The sequence below is a fragment of the Chlorocebus sabaeus genome, chromosome 25 (genome assembly GCF_047675955.1).
Source record: "Chlorocebus sabaeus isolate Y175 chromosome 25, mChlSab1.0.hap1, whole genome shotgun sequence".
NCBI classification, from domain to species: domain Eukaryota; kingdom Metazoa; phylum Chordata; class Mammalia; order Primates; family Cercopithecidae; genus Chlorocebus; species Chlorocebus sabaeus.
In genome coordinates this window covers 61,458,283-61,485,082 of record NC_132928.1, presented here as the reverse complement: position 1 = coordinate 61,485,082, position 26,800 = coordinate 61,458,283, and the positions used below count along the sequence as shown (strand labels likewise).

The following is a 26,800-nucleotide window of genomic DNA, read 5'->3' as shown; positions in this document are numbered from 1 at the left end:
AGACGACGGGAAGCAGAGCCAGAGTCCCGGTCGGCCGGCAGGGGGCGGGGCCGGGCATGGTAACGGCTCGAAAGCCTAGGAGGCTGGGCCGGAGGAAGGCGGAGGAACCGGTGTTCGCCGCTGCCGCTGCTTCAGCCTATTTCTTGCGGCCTCTGCGGGTCCTGCCTCAGCCATGATGATCCACGGCTTCCAGAGCAGCCACCGGGATTTCTGCTTCGGGCCCTGGAAGCTGACGGCGTCCAAGACCCACATCATGAAGTCGGCAGATGTGGAGAAGTGAGGCTTCGGGGCACGGGGTCTGGGCGCTGGTCGGTTGCTGGCCTAGGGAGGGAGGCAGGGCGAACTCCGTGCAGCCCCTCCCCTTTCCCCTGAGGCGGAGGTTCTGTCCCTCCGGACCGGACTTTTGATTGACAACTTCGATAAATAATCCAGCCACACTTCCGGACCCTTTGGTTGGGGATCACCAGGAGCTGCTTTCGTGAACTGTCACTCCGCCTGGGTTTGAGTAGAGTGTGGCTGTCCTGGTGGACGTTCCCCTCACCGAACGTCTCCTCCTGCCTCAGCCTGCACCACCTTTCTTTCTGGGTGGTTGTTGCCCTAAGGGTTAATGACGGGGATGATTTATAAGTTTGGTGTTTGGCACGTCAGGTACTGTGCCTGGCGCTTGAGATAGGAAATGTAAAAGACAACGTGCGCCTCAATTCAGTCTCGTGAGAGAGACAGACAATTATATTACAGCGTGAATAAATGTAATGAAGATATATACACGGAGTGATTTGAGGTCTTTTAGGGACTCGAACCACCTAGGAAATTGGGATGCCTGAACTGAATCTTGATAAAATCGTTGCTGGGGACTGTGGATAGGTGCATGCCACCAGGTCAGGCAGAGTGAGTTGTGATGCATTTTTGATGCCTGGGCTGAATCTTGACAAAATTTAGGGGAATCAGGGGACGCCTGTAAAGCCAGAGGCTCCGAGAGAGTGAAAGCTATGATGTATTTAAAGATCTGTGTCCGTGTGATTGGAGCGTGAGGTACCATAGAGAGTGTTGTGAGAAATGAGAGGTAGGCCCCAGGGGAATCAAGATACTGAGGGAATTTTTATGCCAGGCTAAGGAGTTTTCAATTTTCTCTAACAACCACTGGGTGTAATTTTATCCAAAGGAGCTGCATTATCAGATGTAGGCACTGAAAGATTTCTCTGGAGGCCATGTTGAGGCTTGATTGCTGGTCCGCAGGCATGGGATGGAGACCAGTTAGTAAGAGAGAAGATAGGTTTTAGAAGATGAAGTCCCTGGGATGGCCAGTTGATGGGAGGAGAAATAAAGGAAGAGTCTATGCTAATGACAAGATCTCTGGCTTGGATTGTTGCATGTATAGTATTGCCTTTGAACAAGATGAGAAGCATAGGAGGAGGAGGAGCAGATGGGGGCTGGGTGTTGGATAGAGGATGAGTTTAGTTTACTGAAATGTGAGGTGGGTATAAGTCATAAAGTGGAGATGTTTAGTAGGCATTTAGATATATTTATCTTGGAGCTCAAAAAATATGACGTTTAAGTTTGGGAATTATCTGCTTATATTTGGTACCTGGAGCTTTAGGAATGAATTAAGGTATCTAGAAGTCATCCAGAGGAAAAGGTCATAAAATAGAACCCTAAGTGAGCACTTGCATTTTAAGATTTGAGCAGAGGGCGTGACCAGGGAAGAGAGGAAAGTCATGAAACGATGCTTGCTTCCTAATTTAAGAAAATAAGTGGTGATATTCTAGTAGATTCACTGAAAAAAATTAGGAAAATACAGAAAAAGGAAAAAATTTCCCTTCATCCCACCACAAATTGAATGTTTTTTTGAGTTTTTTCTCTATATAACTTTCTTTTCTTTTTTTTTTATAACCTTTTTTTTTTTTTTGATTTTTAATAGAGACGGGGGTTTCTCCACATTGGTCAGGCTGGTCTTGAACTCCGGACCTCAGGTGATCCACCTGCCTCGGCCTCCCAAAGTGCCAGGATTATAGGCATGAGCCACTGTGCCTAGCCTTGTATACTTTTATTTTGTTTTTATTTTGTTTTTATTTTTGAGACAGTCTCACTCTGTGGCCCAGGCTAGAGTGCAGTGGTGCAGTCTCAGCTCACTGCAACCTCCGGCTTCCAGATTAAAGTGATTCTCCTGCCTTAACCTCCCTGGTAGCTGGGACTATAGGCGCATGCCAACACACCTGGCTAATTTTTGTATTTTTATTGATTTATTTATTTTTAATTTTCTTTTTTTTTTTTGAGAGGAGTTTTGCTCTTGTTGCCCACGCTGGAGTGCAATGGTGCCATCTCGGCTCACTGCAGCCTCCGCCTCTTGGGTTCAAGCGATTCTCCTGCCCAGCCTCCCAAGTAGCTGGGATTACAGGCATGTATCACCATGCCCGGCTAATTTTGTATTTTTAGTAGAGATAGGGTTTCACCATGTTGGTCAGGGTGGTCTTGAGCTCCCGACCTCAGATGGTCCACCTGCCCTTGGCCTCCCAAAGTGCTGGGATTACAGGCATAAGCCACCGTGCCTGGCCTCCTCCCCATATAACTTTCTGTGAGAAATTGCTGATCAGTGCAAAAGTAATTGCGGTTTTGCAATTAAAAACCGCAATTACTTTTGCACCAACATAATACAATATATAGTTATATATAAAGCAGTCAGCTTCAAACTGGGGCCTGCATGTAATTTACTTACAGATTCTCCAGAGATGGCTGTATGCATGGAGAGTTTTAAGGGAATAAAATTCCATATCTATAATCTCCTTATGTATTATTTAAAAAATAAATTTACCTGAGGCTGGGCACGGCGACTCACGCCTGTAATGCCAGCACTTTGGGAGCCGCAGCGGGCAGATCACCTGAGGTCGGAGGTTCAAGACCTGCCTGGGCAACATGGTGTAACCCCGCCTGTACTAGAAATACAAAAAAAATTATCCGGGAGTGGTGGTGCAGGCCTGTACTCCCAGCTACTCCAGAGGCTGAGGCATGAGAATCACTTGAACTCAGGAAGTGGAGGTTGCAGTGAGCTGAGATTGTGCCACTGCACTCTAGCTTGGATGATAGAGTGAGACTCCATCCCCTCCACCGAAAAAAAAAACTGCCTTTTTTATATGACAAAAGGAAGACTTACCCTCACCAATCCTAAATTTTTCTGTGATGCATTACCATAGATTGTAAAAACTGCTAAGGTGCTAAATAAATTGATTGAGTAAAATATTGGATTAAAGTAACTCCCTTTAATGAATATTTAAGGCACCTTAAAACCACAGGAGCTTCCTGTCTTCTCTCCTTATAACTGGTTATACCTGTTTTTAAGAGGGAAACTTGATGTTAGAAATAGGGCATTTTCAGGCCTGGCACGGTGGCTCATGCCTATAATCCCAACACTTTGGGAGGCCAAGGCAGGTGGATTACCCGAGGTCAGGAGTTTGAGACCAGTCTGGCCAACATGATGAAATCCTGTCTCTACTAGAAATACAAAAATTAGCCGGGCGTGGTGACACGTGCCTGTAATCCCAGCTACTAGAGGGACTGAGACAGGAGGATTGCTTGAATCTGGGAGGCAGAGGTTGCAGTGAGCCGAGATTGCGCCATTGCACTCCAGCCTGGGCAACAGAGCAAGACTCCATCTCAAAAAAAAAAAGAAAAAAGAAATAGGGCATTTTGGCCTGTGTTTAAGAAACTCTATATTTAGAACATTGAAGGACTGTAAATTAGTAACAGTGATTCTTTTACATATATGAGTGGAATAATTTATAGGACTGCCAGATTTTTCCAGATATATTGGGTAGAACCCACAGACTCACGTATTATTTCACATTTGGTATGCATTATTCAAGTTAAAACTTATTTTATGGAATCTTATGTAATATATATTCCAATTACAGTTTATTGTATCTAATCTTTTAAGTATTTAATATTTTCTATCTCCTAATAACAAAGAATAAATTTTACTTAAAATTATGATGAAAGGTAACGTTGTTAGGTATCATCCTGAAGACCTGCACCTCAAAAAGTTAGATCACTGATATGTGCACACAGAAATACACATATAGATGTAAAAAATATACAATGTGTATACAGCACTTTGGGAGGCTGCATCACCTGAGGTCAGGAGTTCAAGATTATCCAAAATAGTCTCTACTAAAAATACAAAACTTAGCTGAGCATGGTGGCAGATGCCTGTAATCCCAGCTACTAGGGAGGCTGAGGCAGGAGAATCACTTGAACCTGGGAGGCGGAGGTTGCAGTGAGCCGAGATCGTGCACTGCACTCCAACCTGGGGTGACAGAGTAAGACCTTGTCTCAAAAACAAACAAACAAACAAACAAAAAACAGTGTTAAGCTTTGTCTAAAGACTTGAAGTCAGTAGAAGGGAATGCTTAAGAAAAGGGAGTCTGCTATCTGTCATGTGATGCTACACCAGTCAGGTTGGAAAGTAAGGCACATTATACCATTGCACATAAAAAACCATTTAATGAGATTTTATGGTTTGTAGGGCATGACTTAATCCTTGCCTTGCGTGGCCATAGGTCTTGTTTATCTTACGCATTTTCATCATACTATTTTATCATAAGCATTTTTCCATATTATTATATTCTCTCTTTAAACATTTGTAACGGTTCCGTAATATTTCATCATATGGATATACTTTGGTTTGCATAATCATTTATTGCTTTATAATGAAACATTCAGAGTATTTCTTTTTCACGATTATAAGTAAAGCCATTGTAAGTATTAATGTGTATAGTTTTTTCCTGTACTTGGAATTGTTCTTTAGTACAGATATCCTAAAACTGATACTTTGGGTCAAAGTGTGTAGATTTTATTAAATTCCTGTTATTTTTTGCTTGATTGTTGCACCAGGGTGAAATGTAAATTGACACAATCCTTCTGAAAGTCTGTATAGGCAAGTGCTGGGTTCCCTCATCAGTATCAGGTGCTTTTGCTTTTTTCATCACCACTTTTTGAAACTTACAACAATTGAAAATTTTAGTGGAAAAATTATTTTCCTACAAGGGACAGTATCTTTATTTGCTTTGCTATCTTTTCTTCATACCTTCATGATATATATTATAGTAATATCTGTGTACTATATATTATAGTAATATAGTAAGCTATTATATCTGTGTTTATATATTATCTTATTTAGCCCACTACCTAGTACAGTGCCATAAGATATGATAATGAAAGAATGGATGATGAAAGCATTTTGTAGACCTTGCAAATATATCATATTGATTAAATCATATGCTGTGTAACTCATTCAGCAATGTAGGAAGAATTCTCTGGGTTGGAAAAGAAACAAAAATGTCAACAGCGATATAAAATTATCTCACCTGACTTTTGGTTATGTATAGATTAGCCGATGAATTACATATGCCATCTCTCCCTGAAATGATGTTTGGAGACAACGTTTTAAGAATCCAGCATGGCTCTGGCTTTGGAATTGAGTTCAATGCTACAGATGCATTAAGATGTGTAAACAACTACCAAGGAATGCTTAAAGTGGCCTGTGCTGAAGAGTGGCAAGAAAGCAGGTGAGAATCTGGTCAATTAGGTTAAACAAAAAAAGATAATTAGGTTAAACAAAAGAGAAAGAATTGAAAAAATATTCAGTAATGATACGTGTGTGTTGTTAGAATGAAGAACTGGTATTATTAAACATGAGAGTTGTATCATTCTAGAATTCATTTTTCTGAGACATAAAAATGGAAGTTAATTACCCCACTACTTGAATTCTTATTAAAGTGAATTACAACTGAGCGGAGCTATGTACTTTTTCAATTCTTCAGCATTCCTTATTGAAGAGGCAGTAGGCTATATTTAATGTTCCTGTTTTTCAAGAAAAATGTTTACTTATGATATGCTTAATAAATATCCTATTTGAGAAGCATTGAAATTAAGACAGCATGTTTTTCTTTGATAGTCAAATCAGCAATTATTTACTTTGTGCCTAATATGTACTAAGTACCTTAGATGATACAAAGAAGTATAAACCTTTAAACCGTATCCTCAGGCAGTGTACAGACTAATTGAAAAGACTACATTAGTACATGACAAGTTAAAGAACAATAAATGTAGAAAAACTGTAAGAAAAACCTTGTACTGGTGAATTATAACAAGTGTATATATTTAATAGGATATTTTATGTTATTGTAGAATATAATTGGATGTGCTATATAAATACAGATAATCTCTATTCTGCATCACTGAATCTGATCCTTCTCATTTTGGTATTTGAGGACGGAGGGTGAACACTCCAAAGAGGTTATTAAACCATACGATTGGACCTATACAACAGATTATAAGGGAACCTTACTTGGAGAATCTCTTAAGTTAAAGGTAAATCTTACTTTTTTCTTTTGTGAGTCATTAATTGTCTTGGACAGTCTGAGCATTATAACTTTCTAGTAACGGGTTATTTTTTGCAACTACTTTTATCGTCCTTGTTTTCTGTTGTGGCATCCCTCAGAACGTAATGTGAGGGGGTTTTGCTTGTTGACTTATCAGCAGAAAATAAAAGATGGCCTTAATGGAAAAATTTATTTTTAAAACTGTAGTTGGTGGCAACGGCAGACTGCCATATTGTTATCATTATCACTATCAAGAAACACTAAAATGTGTTTCGGGCCTTGGTAATGTATTACGTGATTCAGATAGAACCTGCTAGCTAGTAGCTTACAAGTTTATAGATGAACAAATATATGGGCAAAAAGAACTTCTGGTTAGACAAAGTAGGTTTAGGCTCTGCCTGCCCTGAATATGAACCTGAAATGACTTTAGGTAAGTTACTTGAGTCTCAGTTTTATCAATAAATTGGGTAAACAGAAATATCTACCTCACAGCAGAGTTTTGATGGGAAATAATTTATGGGAAGCTCTCAATAAATTCTAAAGCTCTATATTAGTATTAAGTCCTGTCTGTGTAAGCCCTGCGTGGAAAGAGTTTCAGGCTAGACACAGTGGCTCACACCTGTAATCCCAGCACTTTGAGAGGCCGAGGCAGGCGGATCATGAGGTCAGGAGTTTGAGACTAGCCTGACCAACATGGTGAAATCCCTTCTCTATTAAAAATACAAAAATTAGCTTCGTGTGGTGGCGCATGCCTGTAGTAACAGCTACTCAGGAAGCTAAAGGAGGAGAATTGCTTGAACCCGGGAGGTGGAGGTTGCAGTGAGCTGAGATCACGCCACTGCACTCCAACCTGGGTGACAGAATGAGACTCTGTCTCAAAAAAAAAAAAAAAAAAAGAAGAGATTTGGCTGGGTTCTGTGGCTCACACCTGTAATCCCAGCACTTTGGGAGGCCGAGGTGGGTAGATCATGAGGTCAGGAGTTCAACACCAGCCTGGCCAACATGGTGAAACCCTGTCTCTACTAAAAATACAAAAATTAGCCTGGCATGGTGGAGTGCACCTGTAGTCCCAGCTAATCGGGAGGCTGAGGCAGGAGAATTGCTTGAACCCGGGAGGCGGAGGTTGCAGTGAGCCAAGATCGTACCATTGCACTCCAGCCTGGGTGACAGAGTGAGACTCCCATTTCAAAAAAAAAAAAGAGAGAGAGAGATTCATGGTAAATAACACTAGGAAGATGGAATTGGTAGGTCTTATATTGTGAAATTAGCTATATTTTGAAATCTTATAATATGACTAAAATGAAGTAAATTTGGGCCGGACGCAGTGGCTCATGCCTGTAATCCCAGGACTTTGGGAGGCCAAGACAGGCAGATTACTTGAGGTCAGGAGTTCGAGACCAGCTTGGCCGACATACACTCCACCTCTACTAAAAATGGAAAAATTAGCCGGGCATGGTGGTGTGTGCCTGTGATCCCAGCTACTTTGGAGGCTGAGGCAGGAGAATTGCTTGAACCCAGGAGGTGGAGGTTGCAGTGATCTGAGATCACACCACTGCACTTTAGCCTGGACAACAGAGAAAGGCTCCGTTTCAAAAAACAATAAATAAAATAAAGCAAATTTGATTTAGATTGAATGTCTCTAAATATCACAGACTATTACATAGAATGAATTTATTTTAGTGTAACCTGAAATATTTATATTAAAAGTAGCTATTGGAAACCCTGTGTCATCCAGGCGCAGTGGCTCACACCTGTAATCCCAGCACTTTGGGAGGCTGAGGCAGGCAGATCACCTGAGATCAGGAGTTGGAGACTCGGGAGGCTGAGGCAGGAGAATTGTTTGACCCCAGGAGGCAGAGTTGCAGTGAGCCAAGATCGCGCCACTGCGCTCCAACCTGGGCTTCAGAGTGAGACTCCATCTCAAAACAAGGAAACCTGATATCATATGTTGGTGCTTAGGCAGAAATGTTAAGAAGATAGTGTTTGTCTGGGCCCCTTTTCTCTGCAGAAATTTTTAGAGTCTCATGAAGATAAAAGTTCATAGCAGGAACTTAATGATTCTTATCTTCAGTTTCTGCCATTACTACATTCCAAGCTTTAACTGTTTTTCTGTGCTTCCAGGAAAAAACTCATTCATTCATTTAACAGATATTTCTTGAGCTCTTGCTCTATGCCAGGTACTAATCCTAGGAGCCTTGCATACAGCAGAGCAGACAAAAATTCCTCCTTTACAGTCTAATGGGAGAGCAAGGTTATTTCAGTCCCTTATACTACTTCATAGATTAGTGTTCTCCTCCTTCCTCTCTTCTGATTGAAAAACTTTGTTGAGAGCATTTGATATTTCATTGCCAGGAGTGAGGAAATGGGAACTTGTTTTAAACCCATACAATAATGATGATGACTTACTTTGTGGACTGACTTAGGAAAAGTCTCCTGAAGATTATGAAGCAGCATTAGCTGTGAGAACTATAGCTGTAGAAACAGGGAGTGTGAGAGTAGTAGAAGGCAAAAAGCATTTGTTCAGTACTCTCCTATTGATACTTCAGCCTATAATGTGATTTGTTCTGAAGTGTTGCTGATAAATGTCAATGTGATTACCCACTCACTGGTGATAATAAGCTCAGGCTGTGGCAGAACACAGATCTGGGTTCAAAATCCCAGCACCATCATTTGCCAGCTTGGAAAAGTAATTTAGTCTTACTAAGCCTTGTTTCAGTCACTTTGTTAAGCTAGGGTAATACTAGTTGTGAAGTAGGAAATAAAATTATGTATGTAGGCTGGGTGTGGTGGCTGATGCCTCTAGTCCCAGCACTTTGGGAGGCTGAGATGGATCACTTGAGCTCAGGAGTTTGAGACCAGCCTGGGCAACATGGTGAAACCCCAGCTCTACAAAATATAGAAAAATTAGCCAGGTCTGGTGGCATGTGTCTGTAGTCCCAGCTACTCAGGAGGCTGAGGTGGGAGAATCACTTGAGCCTAGGAAGGTGAGGCTGCAGTGAGCTGTGATTGTGCCACTGCACTCCAACCTGGGTGACAGAGCGACACCCTATCTTGAAACAGTGTGTGTTTTACAGTAAGATCTCAATAAATGGCAGCTGTTACTATGATAATATAGTATATCAAGTATTAGGGAACCTAAGTTAATATTGCAATACCAAGAATAAAAGTAGATGTATTATCTATGGTATATTATTATATTAAATAGCAGCCCAGATGGACTAAGGCCTAATAATTTCAATTATTTCTGGAATCCCTGGTGTCTTTTATTTCAGTTGGTTCTGGGTTATGACATCTAGGCTTCTAATTTGCCTCTTTATTTTTGTTTCAGTTCTAGGATGATGATGTTTTTCTTCAGAGAGGATTTTTGTTTAGTTCTGACAGGCGCTTGAGAATATTCATAGTCAAGGACAGAGCTCTGCAAACTTCTTCTGGAAAGAGTCAGACGTAAATATTTTAGGCTTTGTGGGCCTTAGGGTCTCTGTTGCAGCAACTCAGCTGTGCTATCATAGTCTATATCACTCATAGACAATATATAAATGAATGGGCATGAATGGGCATGGCTATGCTTTAATAAAAGTTTACGGACAGTGAAATTTGAATTTCATATAATTTTTATGTGTCATGAAATATTTTTCTTTTGATTTTTTTCTCCAATTATTTAGCCATTATTAGCTTGCAGCCCATAAAAATAGGTAACAGGGCAGATTTGACCTACAGGTGTTAGTTTGCCTGCCTTGGTCTAGAACCAGAGTTTGAGGTGTACTGGGCCTGCAGATAAGAAGCTCTGAGGCTGGGCATGGTGGCTCACACCTCAATCTCAACACTTTGGGAGGCTGAGGCAGGCGGAACACCTGAGATTAGGAGTTCAAGACCAGCCTGGCCAACATGGCAAAACCCTGTCTCTACTGAAAACACAAAAAAATTAGCCAAGTGTGATGGCACGTGCCTGTAATCCTCGCTACTTGGGAGGCTGAGGCACAAGAATTGGTTGAACCCAGAAGCCAGAGGTTGCAGTGAACTGAAATGGTGCCACTGCACTCCAGCCTGGGCAACAGAGCGAGACTCTGTCTCAAAAAAAAAAATGCTCTGGAATTACTATAGCTCTTTAGGGTGTCATCTCCGATTTGGGAGGAAGCAGGAAATTCTCCAGGGTCCTTGCCCTTAGTGAACACTGAGCAGCGATGGCACCAAAAGCTAGCAGAGCCCAGCTTCTTCTCTGGATTAGCCAGTGCTATGCCTCAGGGCAAAAGCCAGCCAAGTACAGACTTACTTTTTTGGGCTCCAGTCTTCTTCCAGATCTCAGCCCAGTAACTCCATACTGCCTTGGCCATTGGATGCTTTTAGGAAGTTTTTGGTTTTTTTTCAGCCAGCTTTTTAAATTGTCTTCAGCAAGAGGGTTTGTCTAGATTACTTATTCTGCCAATACTGTTGCGTTTTTTTTTTTTTTTTGAGATAGAGTTTCCCTCTTGTCGCCCAGACTGGAGTGTAATGGTATAATCTCAGCTCACTGCAACCTCTGCCCCATGGGTTCAAGCGATTCTCCTGCCTCAGCCTCCTGAGTAGCTAGGATTACAGGTGTCTGCCACCACGTTCAGCTAATTTTTGTACTTTTAGTAAAGACGAGATTTCACCGTATTGGCTAGGCTGGTCTCAAACCCCTGACCTCAAGTGATCCTGCTGCCTTGCCTCCCAAAGTGCTGGGATTACAGGCATGAGCCACTGCGCGCAGCCCATATGTTTTATATTTAGCTGGTTATTATTTTGTTGTTGTTATTTTTTTAGATGCCTGGGTTCAGAGAGGAGATATGTGGAGTTGAGGAAGAGAGAGCGCTGAAAAATATGAAGTTTTAGACATACTTAGCCTTGCAAATGGAAACATTAGCATAAATAAGTTAAATATGATATCCCTAACTCATGCTTCGTTTTTTGACTTTCTCTTTCAAACATTTTATAAGAACAAGTACGTAAATGGAAAAACTGACAGACTCATTTTGATCAATCACTTACTGAAGGCATACGTGAAACATTAATGAAGCAATATACTAATGAGAAAATTCAGATAATGATTATTTTGGGGGGATTCAGGAGTATCTATAAGGAGGATTTACAAATGTGTTCCTTTGAACTAAAATCAAATGAAAAGGACGGAATTTACAAGTGTGTGTATTTAACACTAAAGTTGTGTAACCTTAGGCAGTCCTTGTTGGCAGACCAACTTTTGTTTAATGAGATCATAAACTTACGCCTGTGATGCAGGGGACTGATTATATGCCCTGCCCCTACACTCCAACTCTCTCCCCCTCCCAATTTTCACCTCAGGAGTGGCCTTATACCTGCTCTGTACACAGTTGGAACTAAAACTGCTTAGGGCTAAGTGTTATCTCTAAGTGACCATGGAAGAATTATGGACATTTTTTTACTTCCTGGAAATCATATACAAACTGCCACTTCCTTTTCGTGGCATCTTTTCCCCCTACATCACTTAATGTTCCCTTAGATTTCCTCCCAAAATCTGTGCAGTGTTGTAAACATCCTTTGTAATTTTCTTCTGATTCTTATCTAGTTATCTCAAATCAGTCTCCATCTGCTAATTTTGTCCGTGAGTCAAACAAATGACCTAATCATGACTGTTAAGTAAAGCCGCATTTACTAAATATCTATGGTTTGACAAGCATTGTCGTGGTTGTTTATGGTAAACCTGTGAAAGAATAAAACAGCTGAGCATTTCGTAGTGAAATTAGATGTGGTAGAAAATGGTATCACAATTCATACTTGGGTGCTGCTCAGGAGACACTTGAGTTTAATGAGCTACTGATATTATCTGCCTTAGGATTGTTGATGTTTTTGTTGGATTATGTGTGTGCATGTCTTAGAGCTACAAAGTAATACATTGAAAAATTGCCAACTTCATTCAAAGCATCTTTGCAATGCTAGGAGTTTCCCTCAGAATTTCTCTACAAGTTCTTGTTCACCTCATTATTTAAAGCACTTTATTTTGCTGTAGGTTTTGGGGAGTTAGGCTGAGCAAATATCTAACATTCTAATGAAAAAATATTTTTTAAGTTCCATATGAATGTCCTAAAAGTGGCTTTCACAGAACAAAAGTTCTATGACCTTCTATGATAGTAGTAGTACATCACACTGACTGATTTTTAGGTGATTAATTTTCTCATAGTCACAACAGAAGTTGATTTTAATATGATCTGCATTAAAAATGATAAATTTTAACTCTTTTTTTTGTGAAGCTATAGTATTGGACATCTGTAATATTTTCAGTTTTTCAGAATCAAGCCATATTCTGATCTTTTATATCTACAGATGACACCCAAATTTAGAACTGTGTGCTCTGGCTATGCAGAAAAGACTGATTGAAAAAACAAAAAACAAAACAAAAAAGAAAACTACTTTCCTGTGTCTCTGTAGCTACTCAACTTTTTTTTTTAATGTGCTTCTCCTTAAAATTTTTTCTTTCAGGTTGTACCTACAACAGATCATATAGATACAGAAAAATTGAAAGCCAGAGAACAGATTAAGTTTTTTGAAGAAGTTCTCCTTTTTGAGGATGAACTTCATGATCATGGAGTTTCAAGCCTGAGTGTGAAGATTGTGAGTATTATTATTTTTGTTTAAAATTAATATTTTTCTTGCATTCTTAACATCGTACAAAAATATGACTCACTTTGAATAACACTAAGCCTGGCTGGGCACAGTAGCTCAAGCCTGTAATCCCAGCACTTTGGGAGGCCGAGGCGGGTGCATCACGAGGTCAGGAGATCAAGACCATCTTGGCTAACACGGTGAAACCCCATCTCTACTAAAAATATAAAAAATTAGCCGGGCGTGGTGGCGGGCTCCTGTAGTTCCAGCTACTCGGGAGGCTGACGCAGGAGAATAGCATGAACCCGGGAGGTGGAGCTTGCAGTGAGCTGAGATTGCACCACTGCACTCCAACCTGGGTGACAGAGCAAGACTCCGCCTCAAAAAAAAAAAAAGAATGACACTGAGCCTTAACATGATGTCATGTATAATTTCACTTAGATCTAGCATATATCTTATTGAATATCCATTATAAAATTCAAAAAATATTAGTGTATTCTTAGGCTTTATTTTAGCAAAGCATTTTTAATAGACCTGCTTAGTTTATTTGTTTATTATTTAACTTAAATGAAGACTGTGGCTTAATTTTCACATTTTGGATTAAAAATGATGTTGATAGGATCTGCAGACAGCAAGGTGGATGTCATTTTTTAAAATGACCCATGTGTTATGATTTCAGTGCATCATTCAGATACCACTTCAATTTTCAGCATGGTGGTGGGCGCATGTAGTCCCAGCTACTGGGGAGGCTGAGGCAGGAGAATGGCTTGAACCCGGGAGGCGGAGCTTGCAGTGAGCCAAGATCGTACCACTGCACTCCAGCCTGGGCGACAGAGCAAGACTCCATCTCAAAAAAAAAAAGAAGTAGAAAACAGAAATAATAAGTATGGTTATTCATATTTGTTTACTACTAGATAATAATTGGGTTTCTAATACTTTCCAGAAAAAACTCAACTGAAACTTTTTACTAAATGCCTCCTCCTTTAAGACCCAGCTAAAATATCACCTTTTCTGCAAGGCCCTTCACATCTCCCTTACACAGAGTTAAATATCTCTTTTCTATTCTCCTTTTTAAAAACCTCTCGATTATAGCATTTGTCATGAGATCTGTCAAAGACAGACCCTGACATCAAACATTGTTCTTGGGGCATAATGATTGTGAATGCTGTGATTTAAAGAATGAAAATAATACAAAAGCAGCTTTAAAGTCAAATTTTAGCTACTTGGGAGGCAGAGGCAGGAGGAGTGCTTGAGCCCAGGAGGTCAAGGCTGCAGTGAGCTCTGATGGTGCCACTGTACCCCAGCTTGGGAGACAAAATAATTTTGTTTTTAGATAAGTAAAAATTTTTATTTTATTTTTATTTTATTTTTACTTATCTAAAAATAAAAGTCAATTTTTTTGGTAGAGTCAAAGGATTTTGAAATTGTAATGAATTTTTAGAGAATCATTTTATGTAGCCTCCATATTTTATAGACAAGGCCCAAAAAGATAGCTTAAGGTCATGAAACTAATTGCAAAGTTTTCTTTGTGTCATCTAATATATATCATTATTCTAGCATTAGATAGTTGTTTTCATATGCTTTCCTCCTTTGTTCACTTATAACTCTAAATTTACTTTTTTTTGGTTTGGATTTATTCTCTCTTCAGCTCATCTAGTCTTGTATCTTTCCACTTGTCTACCCACCTTCTGAACTGACTATGCTAAATGTTCATTATGAGTTGGCATATCTGGGTGTGCATTTGTATTCAAAAGGGTATATATATCATGTCTGTAAGTGGGTCGGTATTTGGGAAGCACATGTGGTTTTGTGGATGGAGTTGCTTGAGAGGATATGTGTATACATGTGTGTGTACAAGAGTACATAGTAAGTCTGAAACTGAAGAGCATTTTTTTTACCGACTACTTTAAGCTGAAGTATTAGTTTATAGATATTACTACCCTGTAGTGAAATTTGTAGGTTATTTAATCCACCTACTTTGCAGCATTCAACGTATTTTAATTATAAAATTAAAGGAAATTGGTTTAGAATAAAATATATTTTAATACTTAAATGCATAATATGACTGACCAAAGATATAATGAAGCAGTCAGGTACTTATATTTGCATACGGAGTCACCATAAATATGACAGCAAAAAATGTAGGCTGACGGAGATGTAAGGTATCAATCAGTGACTCTAACACAATTTTCCAAAATGGTGAACAACTCTTAGAGAAGTTCTAAGTAAAACAAAGTATAATCTTTCCTTGATTTGGAAAATAGTTGCCTTCCTGGATAATTAGGTGATTTTTAAAAAAATTATCTATGTAAAATGGAATTAGGGTCTAAAGTCGGATCATTATAAGTAGGCTTTTCACCTCTGTGAATGTCTGGTAAGATATTGCAAGTTTTGTGGAATGCAGGATTGGACTTTGTTGTATAGGATTGTCCTGTGCTTCCCAGATCTGTTGTTCTGGTCCTTATTCACTAACGGTCGATATTGGTTGCTTATTGATGTGACAACAAAAAATACCCTCACAAATTCCCAAACGTCCCCTAGGAAAGAACTACTGCCCTAAAATATGCTATTGTATTGTCACTAGAGCTCTGGTCTCCTAATTCCTACTCTCTCCACTGTGCCATGCTAAAATGATACTTCGGTTTACTGCTTGTGTTGTGTCCAATGTGACTGATAGTAACTAATTTTGAAATTCGAAGAAATGTTGCAAGTCAGTCTTTCCATAAATTACACATACCACTGTGTAGTAATGTCAAATAATAATGATGTGCTTCCCAATTTGTTGGGACGTCAAGTTGTCATAAGTCAGGTTATTTCTACAGCTTTCCTTTACTATAAGTCTTGTTTTTAAGTCTGTTGCCGATAACCCCGTCAGAATACAGTTTGGCTCAGAGCCTTTTCTCTAGCAAAGATATTAATACCTTCTAGCTTCAGTTTTATCCAGAAAATGGTTAATGAGCACCTGCTGTGTGCTAGGTACTTTTCTAAGCAATAGAGATGTGGTGATGAACAAAGCAGGTATTTCCACCATCATGAAGCCTACAGTCAAGTAGAAACATAAATGAAGATAGTTACAAATCTGTTAATTTGTAGTAGAGTACTATGAGAGAGAATACCAAGAGAAATCTATGTGATATGGAATGGTAAGAAAGGCCCCTCTGTGGAAATGACCTGTGTACTGAATTCTGAAGGACAAGTGAACATTAGTCAGGAGAATACTCCAGGTAAGGGAAGAGGGTGTGTAATGGTCCTAAGGCAGAAAAGAATTTGGCCTGTGGATGGTGACTGTCCAGGCAGTTAAGTCACTATCATTACTGGGTTACTGTTATTTCTTCTTTATCATTAATATAGCCCCGTGCCTATATATAAGATTCTAGGCAGTTCCCTGAGTATATGTTACTATTTCATGCCTCAGTACTTTTTGTACAGGCAGTTCCCCTTTCTGAAATTCTCCATCCCATCTCCAACTATTTTTTCTGTGGTCAGTTCAAGCCTTGTCTTATCTGATATTCTTTAGCACACTTACATACTTCTTTTTCAAATGCTTATCGAGCCTTGTGCATACCTCTATTATAGCAGCTACCACATCTGTTTGACAGTTTCCCTGGCTGATAACCTTTTTGAGCATTGGGATTCTGTTTTTTCATTTATATAAATACACGACTTGCTATCATAAGAACTTGGTGTTAGTAGATAATAGATATTTATTTAGCAAATGGCCAAGCATATTCACTTTGTTTAATTAATTAATTTTGAGACAAGGTCTTTCTCTGTTGCCCAGCCTGGAGTGCAGTGGCACAATCGTGGCTCACTGCAGCCTTGACCTCCCAGGCTCAAGCCATCCTCCCAGCTTAGCTACGGCTTGTGCCACTATGCTTTGCTAATTTTTTATATTTTTTGTAGAGATGAGATCTGACTCTGTTGCCCAGGCTGGTCTTGAACTCCTGGGCTCAAGTGATCTTTCCACCTCAACCTTCCAAACTGCTGTGATTATAGGTGTGAGCCACCATGCCAGCTAAACATTTTCATTTTAAAGACCCAAATATCTCACATTCCATTCAACCACTCCCTCCCTGCCACCAGGACCCACCTTCATACTTTCTCCACTGACTCTGCCTATCTTTAGTAGTTATACTTGGAAAGCAGAGGAATTTGTAGATGTGCCACAGATGAAAGATGTTAAGATGCATTATAGTGTTCTGATAAACCAGGTATTTAGCAATATGAAGTAGTGCCTATTGGTTGAACTGAATTAGAGCATTCTGTGTAAGGTCTGTTGCTTTGTTTTATGTAAAGTGAATAAGCGAGTAGTGGCAAAGAACTAGGTTGTTCTTTCATTTTGGTTTTATTGGTGTTGACATTTACTATCAGTACCTGTCATTTTTAAAAATAAACATTATAATGTTTACATTACTTGGGTATGCTTTTAAGTCTTTTAAACCTCAGTATCTCCCCCCACCAGAAAAAATATTTTAGGAAACCGAAACCATGTTAAATAGTTTGCACAAGGTTTTGAGGCTAGTTGGAGCTGGGACAAAGAGCTTCTAGTTGAGAGATTTTTATAAACTGTGAATTCAGCCTTATTTCAGTGTTTTTTTTTTTTTTTTTTTTTCAAATTTTTTCTTTCAGTAAAGTAATAAAATATTTAATTTTTATTAAAATATTAATGTACCTTTTTTTTTTCCAGAGAGTAATGCCTTCTAGCTTTTTCCTGCTGTTGCGGTTTTTCTTGAGAATTGATGGGGTGCTTATCAGAATGAATGACACGAGACTTTACCATGAGGTATTTATTCTTGTTTAATGAGTATACTAACTGATACTGGGCTTGTTTGTGTTGTTTCATTGTCAATCTGAGAATTTGAAATTAAACAATCTGTATTATATGGCAGTCTTTCTAACTGTTAAGTCTGAGTGTTTCACATTCACTGTTCACTGCAGGCTATTATCAAAACATTACATTTTCTTTTACAAAGGTTCTGGTGACTCAAAATGTTTTCTAAAAGACAGTCCCTAGTTGGGGAGGGGTCTTTTGAAAAAATTTTATAAGTACTTAATCCATGTTTAAGAAAACTGTCCTTTAACTCTTACCTTTGTTTACAGTATTGTTTTGTTTCATTTAATTTAATTTAGGAGAGCTAAATAATTAAACATAAGGCCAAAGTACATAAGAAAGTGGCAGTCTTTTATTGCAAATACGCACACACTCTCGGGCGAGGTTCTCTGGTCCTCAGGTGTAGGGGGGTGGGGGCCAGGGAGCAGGTTGGGCACGGCGTGGTAGGCGGGTGAGGATTTGGACACCTTTTTGCCTAATGCCCAGTTGTGCCACACTTAAGGCATGGACGAGACGGAGTGGCCAGCTTGGCCTGGGGACACTGGTTTGCCTAGTGTCCTGGGTCTCTGCATTTATAGCAGGAGCCCTTGGGAGACTTGCCCTGTGTCTTCCCTGCCGGCAGAGTGGGCAACACTGGTTGGAGGGCAGCCACTGGAGCTTGAGCCTGAAGCACAGCCCTTCTTTTCTCCTTGTCTAGCTCTGCGGCCTCAGCTGCTGCTTCTCTGGAGTTAAACACTTTAAAGGCCAATTTTACTAAGTCCTGTATGGGGGTTTGAGGCCCATCTTCAACCTTTTTTAGCTTTTTTCGAATATCTGAGGCTGACTGGGAAATAAAATAGGAGGCTAGGACAGCTACTCTGGCTGGGGAGGTGGGGTCTAGCCGAGTAAATTGGGCTAGTGCCTCTGTAAGGCGATTTAGGAAGGAAGCCGGGTTCTCATCTGGGTGCTGGATGATTTCCTTTAGTTTATCAAAATTGACCACTTTGTTAGAGGCTGACTGCATACCGGCCAAGAGACATTGAACCATAATGTCTCTCCTATGGCGGCTGGGCTGCTGTGGTTGGTAGTCCTAATCTGGTTCTATGGACGGGACAGCCATCTCTCCTAACGGGACGGTGGCGTCAGTTAAATGCCATTGATCTGCATGTTGCCTGGCGGCTGCGAGAATGCACTCTCTTTCCTCTGGGTTAAGAGTGGAAGTAAGAATGACATGTAAGTCATGCCAGGTAAGGTCATATGCCTGGCCTAGGTATCAAAACTCTTTGGAATATTAGGTGGGGTTGGCTGAGAAGTCGCTGAGTCGTTCTTCAATTTTGGAAAGGTCAGCCAGGGAAAAGGGGACGTGGACTCTAACCATGCCTTTGGCTCCGGCAACTTCTCGGAGGGGGAGGCCAACAAACTAACAGGGGAGGTTGAAACAGACTGACCAGTCGGGTAGGTTGAGACTGGCTGACCGGTAGAGGGGGTTGAGGCAGGCTGACTGGTAGAGGGGGTTGGGGCAGGCTGACTGGTAGAGGGCTGACTAGTGGGGGCTGCTACTGGGGTCTTGGAGCGAGTGTGGGCGGAAATGGGAGAGGTAAGAGGAGTGGCTGAGGGAGGGCAGTAGGAAGAGCATAGGGAGGGGGGTTGGTAGGTCGGGAGGGAGTTGCCCCGCCGTCGGCCTCGTCTGAGATGGAAGTAGAATCTTCCTCTGCTTGGGGTGTGGGGGCCGAGGGCTGGGTTTTAACTAACAAGACCTGGGCCATTGAACACTGGGCGCACAGGTCTGGGCGAGAGCGCAAGTCCCAAAAGCCTTGGACATAGATAATCTCTGACCACTTTCCAAGCCTTTGGCAGAAATTAGAGAGATCTAATAGAATGTTATAGTCAAGTGTGCCGTATGGTGGCCATTGAGACTGGTTGTCTAATTTATACTGCGGCCATGCCACAGTGGAGAGGAAAATTAGCCGCTTTCGTTTTAAATCTTGAGCTAAATGTAAGGCTTCCAAGTTTTGGAGGAGACACCCTAAGGGGGTGTTCCTAGGGATTTTGGATTGTGAGGTTCCCATTGTTTAACCACCAGAAATGGAAACCGACCTCACACAGTGGCAAAGCGTCCTTTGCCGCTGCTAGAGACCGGGGGCTCCTGGAGCCACTAACGGAGAATTGAGGAACTTCAAGACGGACGTCTCTGGGTTGAAGGCCTCACTGCGCCACAGGGTGGCTACATCCTTGGGCGTATGTACGACTCTAGGCCAAGGACACGGAAACGGACGGAGATGGTTAACAAAGGGGAGTACTCACCGAAGAAGAAATTCTCAGAGCGGCACCAGTGGAAAGCTGGAACACTTGTTCGATGTTGGTGGCTGGTTGGGTTGGAAGCCAGTTCGCTGGGGAGGAGGTTCCTCAGACCCCTAGAGGATGTTGAGGAAGGGTCTCCTCCCGGGTCGGGTTTTGGCACCAACTGTTTTGTTTCATTTAATTTAGGAGAGCTAAATAATTAAACATGAGGCCAAAATACATAAGAAAGTGGCAGTCTTTTATTGCAAATATGCACACACTCTCCGGCGAGGTTCTCTGGTCCTCAGGTGTAGGGGAGTGGGGGCCAGAGAAGTCGCGCCGGCGCTCTCAGGTGAGGTTCCCCAGTCCAGGAATGCGGGGGCCGAAGAAGTCACGCTGGCTCCTGCCAGTGGCAGACTTTTATGCATTGGTACTGGAAGGGGGAGGGCAGTGGGCGGGATAAGGGCGTGATAGGGGTGTCTCCGTAGGTGTGGCCGGGTAAGTTTCGATCTCTTCGGATTGACATCACCTGGCGCATGCTCGGTTGATCTGCATCTTCCCGGGCGGGCTGCATTTTCCCGCTCGCAGGAAAGTTGGTGAGGAAGAACCCGGAAGCAACATGGATTATGCCTTCTTGTTTACCTTCCTCCATCTTGTCCTTTCTCCTTCACCCAAATAAGTATATGTTGTTTGTATAATGTTCTGATGTACATTAGTATACAGGAAGTACATTAATATTTTAATCAGGCCAAGGCCCTGCAATGTAGCTCATGCCTGTAATCCCAGCACTTTGGGAGGCTGAGGTGGGTGGAGCACCTGAGATCAGGAGTTTGAGGACAACCTGGCCAACATGGTGAAGCCCCATCTCTACTAAAAGTACAAAAAATTAGCCAGGCATGGTGGCGGGTGCCTGTAATCCCAGCTACTCGGGAAGGTGAGGCAGTAGAATCGTTTGAACCTGGGAGGTAGAGATTGTAGTGAGCCAAGATGGCGCCATTGCTCTCCAGCCTGGGCAAGAAGAGTGAAACTTCATCTAAAAAAAAATGTGTTTATACGTATATATATATATTTTAATCAGGCCAATCACGTGGCCTCCTGAAATTTGTATTATATAATTATTTTGATAGTTGTTTTAAAGTTTGAAATTCCTATGTTCCATCTGAAAGAGCTGTTAACGTGCAGGGTTTTTTTTTTTTAAGTGTTTAAAAAAAAAGGAGGAGGGCTTAATTTCTGAATGAATCTTTAACATAAAGTTCGCGATTATGTAGAATGAGGAATTAGAGAAGAGACCGCCAGTGTTAGTTACTGTAGTCATAGTAATAGTTAAGTCTAATAACAACCCTATGAAATCAATATTATCTGTTTTATTATATTATCTCTGTTTTATTATAAATAATATTGATATTATCTCTGTTTTGTCCTGATGTAACTAAGGCAAAGAAGGATTAAATAGCTTAGGTGAGCCAGGTGTGGTGGCTCATGCCTATAATCCTAACACTTTGGGAGGCTGTGGTGGGAGGATCATTTGAGCCCAGGACTTTGAGACCAGCCTGGGCAACATAGCAAGACCTCCGTCTCTACAAAAAATAAACAGTTAGCCATGCATGGTGGCACGGATTTGTAGTCCTAGCTGCTACTTGGGAGGTTGAGGTGGAAGGATCGCTTGAGCTGGTGAGGTTGAGGCTGCAGTGACAGAGCAAGACCCTGTCTCAAAGAACATAAAAAAAAGAAACATACGTAAGTTTTACAGTTAGTAGGTGGCAGAACTGGAATTTGAACCTAGTAGGATAGGATTGCATTGGTGTTTTCTAAACCCTTCACTTAGGGATGGTTTTTTTTTTCTTGAAATAACATGGTGACAGTGATAGACGTTTTTCTTTTTAAAAGTGGTGACAAAGTACTAAACATAGGCTATATTTTTGTCCCCCAGAAAGGGAAATCTGTTATTTATTTATTTAAGATGGAGTCTTGCCCTGTCGCCCAGGCTGGAATGCAGTGGCGCGATCTTGGCTCACTGCAACCTCTGCTTCCTGGGTTCAACTAATTCTCGTGTCTCAGCCTCCCTAGTAGCTGGGATTATGGGCGCCCACCACCACACCTGGCAATTTTTTTTTTTATTTTTAGTGGAGCGATGGGGTTTTGCCATGTTGACCAGGCTGGTCTTGAACTCTTTACCTCAAGTGATCCACCTGCCTCGGCCTCCCCAAGTGCTGGGATTACAGGCATGAGCCACCGCACCTGGCCTAAATGTTAAAAATGCTCTTTTAATTAAACAACACTGAATTTTAGGAATTTATCCTAAAAGGATGCTTTTATATAATAATCTACAAATATTAATCGGACAATTACTCAGAGTTGTCTGTACGTGAATATTCACAGTAATATTGTTTATAATAGCAGAAAGGAAGGAAAGTAGGAACTTAATGCGCATTAAATGGCCATTGATTAAATTGTTTATATCCATATGGTATAAAAATACGTAATTATTAAAATTGGTTGCAGAGATTGATATTTAAGTAATTTTGAAAGATACTCATTTCAGTGTTGAACTTTAAAAAGCAAGTATGAATTTAGTTACATGAGATTCTCTGTAGAGATTTCTAAGTATTAAAGGTAGTGCTACCTATATGCTGTGATCACTGATGATTTATACTTTTTCTTTTATATTATTTGACTTTTTTCCTACAGTGACTATTAATCTGTTTTTATCAATACAAGAGAGTGAAACCTTAAAGGCGTATGGTTTTGTGGGTTTTTTAATATTGAGAAGTGTTTCAAGAAGTAAATTATAGTAAATTGCTGTTATAAAACCTAACCAAAAATCTTAAATGGGAAAAACTGAAGTACAAAAAAGGTGATTTTAAATAAGCTATTTGATAAGAGCTTTGTGGAATGGGAAAGAAAAAAATTTTAAAACATGGTTTTGCAACATAAAAGTAGCACAATTATGTAGGTAAATGATAAGATGGCTTAAGGGAAAGATGTTTCAAACTTGAAGTAATTTTAAAATCTCTTGCATATTTCATTTATATACACATTCTTTCAAAGTAAAATCTTTGCTATATTTCTCTTACATGGTAATTATTAAATCTGTTTACATATGTGTATCGTTATTATAATGTATAGAAATTGGAAATAATAATCCAGAGTTCTCGACGTGGATTAAATAGGAGTTATCTCAGTGTAGAACAAGATGTTCTCATTAGACTGCATGCTGTTTTGACAACCTGTTCTAAAATGTAGGCAGTCTATTTCGTAGAAAGGATTTTGTAAATCAGTGTAATTAAATTTATTGAAACTTGTTTATTTTTAAATACAGGCTGACAAGACCTACATGTTACGAGAATATACATCACGAGAAAGCAAAATTTCTAATTTGATGGTAAATACTTAAATATCAGTTTTTAGACGTTGAATTTTAATGTTTCATTTTAATATAAGTAGTGTATACCCCTAACCCCAACCACCCAAGTTTATATCCCCAAACCCATTCATTCACCTAGTGGGGCTCTATAGGATAAATTCTACTGGAGCACAACTTTTCTGACCTTACCTCAAATACAAGAACATTTAGAGCTGCTAGGTACTTAAGCCTCATCTAATCTAATTTTCACATTTTGTTCTGGAGAAATTGAAACCCAGAGGTGTGACTTACTCTGAGTCACGTAACTGGCTGGTGATGGATGTTCTTTCCATTTACCACCCTGCCACTTTATTTCTTTCTACACAGTCTCCTTTTATCTTCCTAAGATGTGGTGATTCTATACCATGATTTGTTTGTTTTGGCATCATTTTTCTTTATTTTTTACTCCCCTGGGACCTGTGAAGCCTTCCTTAGAACTTAGGATTCTATAATGGGTTGCTTAAAAATTGATAACCTTCCTATAAACTTGATTTTCTTTTTTTTACCCTTAGTACTTATTTCTGTCTGTGTATAGAATATACTTGGAATAGAAAAGTTACTTAGATTCTATTGTAGACTACATGCTGGGCTGTAACGGAAGACTAGTGTTTTCAAGTTAGAAAAGCAGCAGGTACATAGGGTCGGATTAATATATTAAATTCTCGCTACATTTGTGGGAACATTATAAGTTATATAACCCTGTGATTTTTGATGAAATCATTCAGTAACAAAGTTGAATGATTCAGTAACAAGAAATACCTATTATTTTTAGGAGCACGTATGCATATATTGCACCTGATCTTAAAATTCCCATGCTTTATGAATGCTTGAATCAAAACATTTTCAAGAAATATCAGTATAATAACTGAATATGCTAATATGATTTATGTATTTCCTAGCATGTTCCACCTTCCCTCTTCACGGAACCTAATGAAATATCCCAGTATTTACCAATAAAGGAAGCAGTCTGTGAGAAGCTAATATTTCCAGAAAGAATCGATCCTAACCCAGCAGACTCACAGAAAAGTACACAAGTGGAATAGAATGTGATACAACATATACTCCCTGTGGAATCTGACTGGACACCTTGGCTATTTGTAAGGGGTTATTTTTATTATGATAATTAATTGCCTTGTTTATGTACAGATTTTCTGTAGCCTTAAAGGAAAAAAAATAATAAAGAACGTTACAGGCAGGTTTCACTCAACTGCTATTTGTACTGTCTGTCTTCACATTCATATTCCAGATTTACATTTTCTGGAATTAAATTTGGATGATTTCTAAATTATCACTAAGTGGGACCTCAGCAGTAGTGTTGTGTGTGTCTCATGAGCAGTGAGCACAGTCTGCATTCATCATTAAACACTATCTTCTACCACGAGGAGGTTAATGTAAATCACCGAATCCCAATGCCTTGTGACTTTCATAGGATTCCTGATCGTGCGTGTTGATGGACTGGCTCTCCACTTTGGGCTTTCTGATATTTATTCACACCTCTGGAGTTGTAACTTGCCACATACAAAATTAGTCTCATAGTGTAGTGAACTTCACCCCCAAAATTTTGAAAATGTATTTCCCCCGTTTTAAATTGGCTTTGAAATTTAAAAAAAAAAAAAAAAAAAAAACATATTTAGACTTAGTACCAGAACCAAAAATACCTAAATTTTTGGAGAACTTTTATATACATAGAAACATGAATATGGTTTACCACTGATAGATAGGAGTTATCTGTCCTCCATCTTTAGGTGCTTTTTCTTAAATGTGGTTCTACTTATACTGATATTTTTAATTTCCATCTTCCATGCAACCTTAGAGTGAATAAACTCCTTAAATTTGGTGCTGGTTCGAAAAAGTCTAAAGGGTTTATTAGGGGTTGTTTTTAGCAAATATTACATCAATCCTTAAAGCAACAAGATTGATTTTCTGCTTAAAATATTTGGGAAGATAGGTGAGGAGGAGGAGGGGGTTTTAAAATATAAAAGCCAGTTTTTCTATATTAAGGTGCATATTTGTAACATTACAGGGGATGAAGTAAAATGTAATTAATTAGCACAAGACTTAGGGAGTACAGAAAGTACACAGAAGTAAATTTCAATTCCATTTGATTATTTTGATAATGACCCCTTAGTCATTTTATATTCTTGTCTGCCTTTCTAGAAAAATGGTCTTCATAAAGTGAAAAGTGATTAAAAAGCACCAAATACATTATTTGAAGTGGATTTTTAAAAATAATTTTTTGAAGGGCAGGGGGAAAATTCACCCCTTTTCTGATTTGAAATATGTTGTACATATTTCCATTTGATGGATAAATCATTAAGTAAGAATATTTGATTTAAAGTATTAGCAAAACTCTTCAGGTATTTGCCTGAAGACAAATTTTAACAAAACATATACACTTGGATATCCATCATTGCTCAAACTCTGGTGTATTGCTGGAGCCAATAGGCAGGGTATATTTTATTAGCTAAATTTGGTATTTGTCTTCTGCCTTCTGTATCACCTCCAAGCTACAGGAAATCAGGATTTTGTTGGCTTTAAGAAAACACATGGTATGTTCACTATATATTAAATATACCTGTATTTAATGTTTTCTCTTAGGACAGAAAAGTACATACACACACACACACACACACACACATTGTGCTCAGCTTGCTTTCAGTTTTATATTATTTGCCATTCAGATTTGAACAGAACAGACTATTCATGCAAACTATATGAAATGAAAAACATGTAAGACTCTTCATTAGTTGGAGTTTCTGGGCAACATCGTGTGTGTGTGTGTGTGTGTGTGTGTGTGTACAGACACATTTTTTTTTAACTTGTTGATTCAGATGTCTTGGTCCCTGAATAGTCCTAGATTACTTATTTTGAGAATTCATTGTTAAAAATTACAGGGAATTAAAATAATTGCCTTTTTTTTTTAGAGGGTAAGAAATGGATAGAACGAGTATGCCTCTGAAAAATTTATTAGTTTATTCTTGTGGAGAATACCAAGAAAATGTGTATTTGCCCATTGCTAAATATGATATATGCCATTTTATATTTATTTGTCCCAAGTGTCTTTTTGTAAGAGGAGAATAAACAATAAGGAATTATTGATCAATGTTTTACTATTTCATTTATTTGAGTTTTTCTTAGAGCTTAATTAAAGAAGAGTGGTTTGGGGTATACTTTTCTTATTTGTGTGGTATGTTTTGAACTTAGTCAACACTGTAGACAGAGTCTCCAGGCAGGTTATAAATTAAAAGCTAACTGATGGTTCACAATACAGTTTCCCAGTTTGCCTTTGTGCTCTTGCCTCTCCTCTCCCTCTGTTCCTTAATATTTCCATGGATG

The 26,800-nt window shown here is 39.6% G+C and overlaps 1 protein-coding gene across 1 annotated transcript; it reads left to right on the top strand.

The window, feature by feature from the left end:
• Positions 1-26,567, top strand: TIPRL (TOR signaling pathway regulator). Its single transcript, XM_007989617.3, has 7 exons — positions 1-276; positions 5,379-5,558; positions 6,264-6,363; positions 12,849-12,980; positions 17,659-17,754; positions 23,381-23,443; positions 24,364-26,567. Exons 1-7 carry the CDS (start codon positions 173-175, stop codon positions 24,505-24,507), a joined length of 819 nt encoding a protein of 272 aa, XP_007987808.3. The 5' UTR covers positions 1-172; the 3' UTR covers positions 24,508-26,567.
• The last annotated feature ends 233 nt before the right edge of the window (positions 26,568-26,800 follow it).